Source organism: Echinococcus granulosus, assembly GCF_000524195.1.
Source record: "Echinococcus granulosus chromosome Unknown EG_S00042, whole genome shotgun sequence".
Lineage (NCBI taxonomy): Eukaryota > Metazoa > Platyhelminthes > Cestoda > Cyclophyllidea > Taeniidae > Echinococcus > Echinococcus granulosus.
In genome coordinates this window covers 171072-180411 of record NW_020170422.1, presented here as the reverse complement: position 1 = coordinate 180411, position 9340 = coordinate 171072, and the positions used below count along the sequence as shown (strand labels likewise).

At 40.9% G+C, this 9340-nt stretch overlaps 2 protein-coding genes across 2 annotated transcripts; one reads left to right on the top strand and one right to left on the bottom strand. All coding sequences in view use genetic code 11, as the record gives it.

The window, feature by feature from the left end:
* Nucleotides 1–350: 350 nt before the first annotated feature.
* EGR_05565 (HEAT repeat-containing protein 2) lies at nucleotides 351–2223 on the bottom strand (the record flags this gene model as incomplete). The annotated part of the gene is made up of 5 exons (XM_024494814.1): nucleotides 351–477; nucleotides 509–659; nucleotides 1076–1147; nucleotides 1229–1333; nucleotides 1374–2223. The coding sequence occupies 5 exons, from the start codon at nucleotides 2221–2223 to the stop codon at nucleotides 351–353; spliced, it is 1305 nt and encodes a 434-aa protein (XP_024350734.1).
* A 226-nt stretch (nucleotides 2224–2449) lies between these two features.
* Nucleotides 2450–6910, top strand: EGR_05564 (hypothetical protein; the record flags this gene model as incomplete). Its single annotated transcript, XM_024494813.1, is given in 11 exon segments — nucleotides 2450–2525; nucleotides 2596–2632; nucleotides 2907–3159; nucleotides 3193–3324; nucleotides 3639–3775; nucleotides 3794–3878; nucleotides 6105–6179; nucleotides 6269–6355; nucleotides 6444–6589; nucleotides 6661–6722; nucleotides 6885–6910. The coding sequence occupies 11 exon segments, from the start codon at nucleotides 2450–2452 to the stop codon at nucleotides 6908–6910; spliced, it is 1116 nt and encodes a 371-aa protein (XP_024350733.1).
* Between the last annotated feature and the right edge of the window lie 2430 nt (nucleotides 6911–9340).

Sequence of the window (9340 nt, the reverse complement as noted above, 5' to 3'; positions counted from 1 at the left end):
TCAAGGTGGTGTTAGCGTGGTAAGAAAATGCAAAGACAGCAAAATATTTAAATGGCACTTTAAGGAAATTTTCAGCAGACAAATGTGGATGATAGGTCCACGACACAAATATGCGGAAAATGAAAGGTAAAGTGATTTCCTTTAATTTTAAATAAGCACGATTCTACTTGACTCTAGGGCTGGTTTGGCTTGTGATAAAAATAATGGATAAGTGGCAATAATGTCTCCTAATGAAAAATTGGCTCATTAAAAACGTGCATAACATAGGCACCAAGGGCAAAAGGAATATATTAAAAGTAAAAGCAAACAAGAGATATTACTATTCGACTGACATAAGGTAATGCGACATTCTACTCTAATAAACCATTAATAAGTTGAATAGAAAAAAAACAGCCATCACTAAAGGATAAAAAATTATTTTGAAGGTCAGCAATGATTCGGTGAATATCTTCGTTAAGAAATTGAAAAAGTGCAAATCTATTAAGATTCATGACCCATGAAAGTTTACAAATTAAAAACTAATGCAATAGGATCGCAGCTAACAAGATGTAGCGTGGGTCGAGGTTCTAGGAATATACCACTCGAGATAGAATTTGATGAACCAGAAATCACCCAAAAATTCGTGGACAAACATCGCTGTAATTCATGAAAGAGATTCACTGAGAGAGATAATATGAGCCGCTGCGATGAGCTTAATGCAGACACCGATGACAGCTTTGAAAATGGATCAAAACGGTACGTTTTGCACAAAAAGATGCTTGGCAAAGTTAGCCAATTACAAGATTAAATTCAATGCATGAATTTATGGGTTCCAGAAGAAATAACGCATTGAACACCCTGAGACGGCACGAGAAAATAAGATAAAGTCCAAGTAAAAGAACTTCTCGAAAGATATATGCGAATTACGCTTAATGAAATCACCACTAAAGCCCTCATTTGGAGTCAAATAGAATCAATAGCTAAAATAGCAGTTCAGTTGCTCCCAGTTTATAAGTCTCGATAAAAAAACGCAACCCACTACTAGACGGGCCAATAAAAAGGAACCAGTCACCAGAAATAATACAGTCAAACTAACAAAGTATAATGACAGAAAATGAATTCCTAGTGGGGCTTAAAACAACTTGATTAGAAAATGAAAATGAGAGAACTATGAATTTACCAACGTGAAAAATTCCTTAGAGAACACCAAAACGCACTATAAAACATTTTAGAAAACAAGAAAACGTACCAAAATTAGGTCTAGTCTGATTAGAAGGATAATGTGACTGTTTTCCGGGATCAAAGTCGATTTTATCCTTCAAATCTTCCTCATTTTCCTTCTGAAACTTCAAGCCTAAGGTAAGCACGGTCATGAAAAGAACTGAAAATCCTACCAACATCATCCCATAGAGCAGTAGCCTCATCACGAATTTCCTCGCATTCGTCAATATATCCACTCAAAATTAGGGGAACTAATTTCGAGTGGTAGGAGTACCGGTCCATGAGATTCAGCAGCCACTCCCCAACTACTTGGATCACCGCCTTTCGAACTGCTATAGACGGGTCAAAGAGACGCTGCGTCAACGGAGCGATTGTATAGTCGACAAACTTGCCGTTGCAATATTCGAAAACCACACCGATAGCTTCCACGGTTGCGACGCGAACTTTGTGTTGCTGATGTACAACATTATTCAACAGTGGCTTTAGTACGGTTTCAGCAGAGTGATAAAACAATGAAGGAAATTTCTTCGCCAAAACTCGGAGAATGTCACAAGAGAGAACCTTCGCCTCATGGAAACTGTCCCGAAGGGAATGACTGAGTATAAGGCAGTAGTCATCAACACAAGAGGAGCCATTTTGAAGCTTCTGTAATATGCTTTTAAGGAGTTTCAATGAGCAAAGACGAACCTCTTCGGATTCTTCAAGAGATTCTTTTATGGTAAGACGTTTGACTAAAATTTGCGTTATGTGAGGGATAAAACAATCTGAGGTATAAACGTATTCGCAAAGCTTGGAGAGAATACGAAGTGACCCCTCGCGATAGCTTTCGACGGGATCAGAGACCAAATTTACAAGGTGTGGAATGATCCAGGAGCAATAAGATTTGATTTCTTCTATGCTTGCGTATTGAATGTTTTCATCACAATCTCGCTCAATAGCAGTCAACGACTCTTTACGTTTAATTTTACTGCCGCTAGCTAAGAGAGTAATAATACGTGATGACTCAGACACCAGAAAAACCATATCTAGTTGAGCAACTGTGAATAAATATGGGGCTCAAAAACACCAAACAACTATAGGATGTACTTGCATGGATTTCGCAATGTGCGGGTCTATGGTTTGCACCCATTGGTTACAATATCGTTATGCCAAATTAAGGCATTCATTAAAAAACAGGCACAAGTTTATTCGACAAAATATTAAGATCAGTATTTAATAATTCCGATTTTATGAGCATCTCTAAACGAGTATGGGAAGTGCAGCCAGCCATATGTATCAACTAAAAGAGGGCATTATTTTGCAACTGAATAATGTGGAAAGTGAAAGTAGGCGGAAGGCTAATAGTGATAACGAAGGAATGGGCGTCTGTTGTAAGGCAAATCCATTAAAAACTAGCCCATGTTCGTGGGCAGGGCTCTTTTTATAAGATGAGGTAAGATTCGTTCGAAGTTAGTTCAGTGACCACAAAGTAGAACTGGGTTTTTTTTTTAACATCCTTAGCTCGTAACGTCATGGTTGTTCACCACATAATGCATTTTCTAAATCTTTTATAATCTTGCACTGCAGCCGAAACATTTGTGTGGGCGGGACTGGAAGGTTATTGACATAGTCCGAATACCATAACTCAGGACGGAAGTATATTTCGGGTAGTTAAACAGGCTTTTGGTAGGAATTTGCATCAATTTGTTGTAATTGTAATACGATAGTGGTTTATTCCTCGGTTCTGGTGAGGCGCCACTTTTGTACTTGGAATTAACCCCCTTGTACCTCGCTGGGTGGGCTGGCCTTTTGGGCCACGCCAATAGCCCAGACACCTTCTCAGTGCTGAATATATATATTCTGCCCGAGTATTGTGCCTTCTTTTGTCTTAAAGGAGTCTCGGGACGCTACATAATATTATGCAGGAGATTATGTATTTCTCTCATCCGCTTCTATTTGCATACTGTCCGAACGCGGAAAGTGCGTATAGGAAGATATCTTTTGTTTAATCAGAAACTTAGGGGCTTACAGGTTATCAAGGTTTCCTCCTTAGAGGTCAAAAGCATCCGCTCCGAAACAGGGGGTGTAGACCGACAATCTTCACCTAAAAGGCATATTCAGTCAAACACTTACTGTATATATTCGGTAAAGTTTCTCTTACATTAGAGTTAATTGGCTGTATTACAGATACAGTGGCGTGAATGCGTAATACGAGTGAGAATGCTTTGATTTTTACCCATACTGGTACTTAGATACGGGCTAGAAATACAATGTCTTTGTACATTTTCCCTTGTGCCTCCGGTTTCAGTCCCCTAAGCAGAGGAGAATACTTTTACACGATAGGCTGCAATGGGATGGCATCGTTTCTGCATTGCAACTACAATGCTTAAGTTTGTTGCATAGAACTATTCATTTACAGTTCAACTGAAATAAACTAATATTCTTTAATCGTGTTGCAGATTGCTGAATCAAAGTGCGATAGATCGTTGGGACCGAAGACCCACCACCTCACTATCGCAGTGATCCTAGGCGGCATGTCAACTTATCTTTACGGTGTTTTTCGTTTGTGTTTACGCTTACTGCGAAGGAGAAATAAGTTTCAAAGTGCATGAAGGAGTTTTGGCACGAGACGGGGTTCACAACAATTCTTCTCCATCCTACAAAAAAGTGCTTTCACCGTAGATAATAAGGAGCTATTTGTAAGTGCCTTCCAGGAGTAATGTAATATTTTTACAGTGAAATCTGGTTTTTTTCAATTAAGCATCTGGAAGGGTGAGCAGAAATCGAGAGTCATTTTCTGCAAACCGCCCCTAGGTGTAATGAACAGATTTGTTTTGGCTAAAGTGTCCTACAATGTTTAATCAAATTGAGATTACGCTGCGGCATTGCAAAAATTCAATTCTTTCACAAATACATTAAGGAAATGGAAGCTTTTTGAACCGTAGAATAGCAGTCTCTTCCCTTGAGTTATTTCAAATAAGCCACATAGCATTGATGTTTGAATGTTTAGTAGTTTGTCTTCTTCACCGTGACCAATTCACCATCCTCCTCGAAGACCGTGATAGTGGATGCAACCTTACTGCGAATGTGCTTAAGGTTTGATGGCCTGTTGACACAAATGACATGAAAGGAACTCCGTGGTACTTGGATAGAAAACTAAATGATGGAGACTGAAGAGATCGTGCTGTTAAATGTGCAATAAGCATTGAGGTAAAGGCGAAAATACTTGAAAAGCCTTCTACTGGGTGAATACCATCAACCACTTCAGTGGGTGTAACAATGACTCGCATTTCTACCCGATTTCAGTAAACTTGCATGCCGTTTTCTTCGTATCACAGTACTTTTAGCTCGGGTCCAAAATTTTCTATCAGAGCTATGTATCAACAATTTGTCAGTTAGCATTTGGACAGTAAATATATCTCTTATAGTTGAATAAAATATCCCAAACAAATCGCTTCCAGGAGTTTCAATACTTAGGTGAGAACACGCTCTCTGGGATTTGGGAATACGTACCCTGATATGGGAGTCCTTTTAGTAGCGGTGCACGTTGCCTCCCCTAGGAATTGGTCAATGAGTAGGCGTGTAGTTTTTTTTAATTTGGTGATACCAGAGTGTCCCTCACCTTAGTGAGGCTGCACAGATTGAGGGAGGACTCGTGCTAAAATACTACAAATCAGTCATCTAGCTACTTCGTTTACGGCATTTAAAGGCAATATATAAATGTAATAATTCAGTTGTTAAACTTTCGGTTTTAATAACAGGCCGCATAGAGATTCCTCCATTGTACCTCCGCCTGGCAGCCAGGCCTCTGGGAGGTGTCAGAATGTTCCAGCCCTTCTGTTCGTCGATAGCATATATTCTGCCATAGTATTATCGTCTTCTTTCATCTTTATGGAAGTCATCGAGCACTGCATAATAGCGAACAAGTAAGGAATCTTAAGAATATGCACACTAGGCATCAATAAATTCGGCAAACCACTACAACAATGCTGTGATTTTTTGCGAAATAAATCAACCCAATTTTACGCCTGATTTCTGTTCCTAGTTGCCAATACTTCCACCAGTGAGCTAACGCATTTTTATCTGACAAACTCGTGAAGAGGATGGCAGTACAGGCCGAGTCAGGTGATCTAAGGCAAGTTTGCCTCAATGCTGTGTGGAGTGCAGGATGAAATTAAATGTAAAAGCAAGCCTAGAATTTCAAATCATTTGGGGACCTAAAAAGTAGTCCAGAGTTTTCGAGTGGTGCTCATTCACCACAAAACTGGACTCGCCTCAATTTTTGAATCAGTCTCCGAAACACTCCCTCCAAATGTACATCTATTATTGCTGGGAATGCCATTTCATATATTTTAATCAGAATGATATATTAGAGCACTTTAGGGATGCTCACTATGGTAAGTAGGCATTTCGTTCTTTGATAATAACTAGCCCTAAGTTTCCCACTCTAGTACTATTGCTAATCACCTGTTAGTTACGTTAGAGTTAAGTCTAATGCATCTTGATCACACGCCTTCTGCTATTCTCAAAATCCTCACTACGTAATTTTGCCAGATAATCTGTAGCAGCAATTTCTCAGCACTAGGCGACTAAGGAATCCGCAGTGTGAGATTTACGATGGTCATGATATTTGTCTCGAGTAAGAACATACACGCCACCATTGCTATGGCCGAGGCCTTCTGTGATCTTGCCCAAAGTGGGTGTTCTATGGTGATGTTGGCAGTATTTGCGGGGTGGTGCATGGTGGAGGGAGGCAGGAGGCAGACCGAGTGATAGTTTATGAGTAGGAAAATATAAACGCTATTTGATGTGCATGGGAATATTGGCGACTGACAACTTCATTGGTGTCCGAGCTGTAAAACACTTTATGCGTAGGCATCAGTTCAAGCTTATTTTATACTTAAAGCAATTTGCGATGTTTTTAGATGAATTTCTCCGAATTTGTCCCGTATGCCTTGAGCAGTTTGACAGTATTGGAGAGCTTCTGTTACACCAAAAAAGTATGACTTTTAACTGACATTTTCAAGATGTTTAGCTCGTTTTTAATGGAGATAACCCATTTACTTTTCCCCCATTATGCCTCCCTTAGCTGCTGCTCATTCCGGATGCAATCTTTGTGGCGAAACGTTTCCTTACTTTAGTTCACACGTTGCGCATTGTCTTGATGTCCACTGTCGTAAGTATCATTTACCCACGAAATTAGAAAAAAAAAACTATCATGTCAAAATGACACAATGAGGAACCAATTTTTATGCATATATCAGCTCATGAGTTTAGTTCAAGTGTTGGTCCTCGTTCAAGGTGTTATCAGAAGGCCAGACGATATACGCTACATGTGCTTCGAATGCTTCGAGGAATTTCTGAATCTACGGTCAGTTCAAGATCACTTGTCTCTTCAGCACGGAGGTGAGTAACATTTACTTTGTGTCTGTATTTGACAGTTGTCGATCTACCAGTACCATCTTTCTCTCTCGTTTATAGCAATGTGGTTCACTTTACTCCTATAAGCAAATTAAAAATCCTGCACAACCCTAATCGCAAAAGTAAGTTGCTCAATTCGATTAACTAATTTAAAGTACAAAATCAAGCGGTTGCCTTAATGTATATCACGGTTTTATCGGAATCGCATTTTATTATTTCTGAGGTAGCCTACTGATTATGCTAACCTTGACGGAAAGATTTGCTTCTAATTGAATCACTTATAGAAGGCGTCTCCCCCACGCATTTCTGATGATGTATTTTAACCAGCCAACGGTGACTGGAAAATTCCTCGATTTGCCTCCAACTTGCACTTCCGCCCAGTTTTCCAGTCGATGCAACTGTCACCTCGACCGTGTATTTTTTTATGTTAAAATGAATAAATTATTCTCATTTCAGTGCTTAACCTTGTGGATGCGTGTGTTCTCTTCACTGCATGACAAGTATTGTCGGTTGGGAAGGTGGATTGGAACTTTAGCTGAGCGTGCAATCCAAGTGCCGCCGTCTCGTCATTTTCAGGGATCCACCTCATCGCCTCCAAATACACTAATTCATAGGGTGCCAATGAATTCCAACTTCCTTGGACTTCAACAACAGGATAGCCGAAATACCGTGAGGCGGCGTGTAATCAACCCTTCCAACAGATGGTTTGCCTCATTCCCTCACCTGACTGACAACGGAGCACTCGGGTTGGGTGTGCACGAATTGACGAGGAAGTGGGGCTTTGCACTCACAGACACAGGTGGAAGCTGGGCTTCGCGTAGCTAGCATTGGCAGTCCACCTCACTTTACTTCCTGCTTCGTGGTGCCAATTCGTATCCTTCACATGAGTCTACACTGTCAAATGCTGCGCTTCATGCCTTGAGCTGTCAGGTATCGACACATCCACTTGAATTGTTGTGCAAAGAGACGGCGATCAGGTAGTAATGGCAAGTGAGGATAGTCTGGCGTTCCACTCTCCCAAGGTGGCATTCTTTGACAGGACCAAGTTGAATAGCCGGCTGCAGGAATGAAAGCAATGTGTTGCTGCTTGCAATCAAGATCTGGAGCAGGCCGCGATAAAACATTTGATGACGTAATGGAATTGCCGTGCCCATGTCAATGCATGTCTTCTCTGGGGTCGTAATGGACGAAGACAGTAAGCCAGAACGTGTAGTACTGACGTACAGAAGATGTGGGATGATGTTAGCATGCCTCGGAGGTCGTGCTACAGGGCGGAAATACATCCTGGGCAGGCTGAATCGCCCGCTTAGCCCAACACACAGCTGCGCAGCTATGTCGATTGACTACAGCGCATTAGAGGCCATGTTACACAGCGGAGATATATTCTGCACAGTCTGAATTAGCCTTAGGGATTTATCATACAATCCCCAAGTCGTGCAAGATGGGTATGATGGAACTTTTGGCAAATATTGACAGGGAAATTTTAGTGACATTAACGGTTGGCCTTATGTGACCTTAGGCTTCTGCACTTATGCAATGTAGACTTGTTGCGGGATCGCCCAACTTCAACAAAATTCTCTCTTTTCTTAAACCTCATTATTAACTTCTCTTCTTATGGCATTACGGAACTGATGCACAGTAACCATCTGATGAGAAGGAATCAATGAAGAAATTAGTCAACTGAAAGGTGGACACAGGGGTCGTTTAAATCAAACTGGGACATGCAATCCTACAGCTTTTGAAAGGACGATGTGGTGGTGTGACTGAAGTCAAGTTTGACTTAATACTCTTCTTAACAATCAATGTAGCCTTTGTTATCCACTTCAGTCAACGTCAATCAGGTCAGTCGATCATAGTTGTAGCAAATGTATAGTGGACGTGAAGCGTTGGAAGAAGCTGTATTTAGACAAGGGCTTTAAAACGTCAATCCCTCGTAGCTGCAGAAAAAGGGCACAATTTGATAGCGGAAGCTTCATATGTCCAGCAGTAAGACATTAAATTGGTGTAAAAGTGTTCACTACACCCTATTCTTAGCCTTTCCATAACAATCCTAGATGTGTTGGTTCAATTTTCACCACTAAAGTATTCGTTCCTGCAAACATTCCGTATGTGCGTAAGAGACGGCTCTGTTTGGAGGCATTGCAAGAGCAGTAATTCACGCATTTTTATAAAAGTAAGCAAGGTTTTTACAAATGGAACAGCCCTCTTTTTATGCATAGATTTTTGGGCCTCCGCCTAATTCCTGACCTTAAAGTATTTACTAATTAAGAAGACGTTGACTACAGCTCGAACAGTCCCAAGGCTAGGAACAATTCCCTGTAAAATAAAGCCATAAAGGTGAGAAAAAGGGTTAAAATATGTGTGACGCGCGCATTATATTTATCACCAAGGCTGTCGCTAAATAAAATTTCTGCACATTCTGGCAGCAAACAACAGTGATGATGCATGCAACCGCGTGAAATTAGTGACCGCGGCAGCACACTACGAGTGATTTGGTGCAAATGCGCTAATAGAACCCGCACATGCTGTTAGCGGAGTTTAAGCTAAAGAGAGCATCAATATCCTTTGCAGTGTACAGAGTGCTGTGTGCCATATGCTGATGTTTGACAACATTTTAGGCGGTTAAACCATTCTTTCCGTGTTTTGTGGCACTGCAGCCCTATGAACGATGTACTGTAAGTGAACAGCAGATAGACAATCTCAATGCTTGCGTATTCCTCAGAGCGGATCAGCATTAACC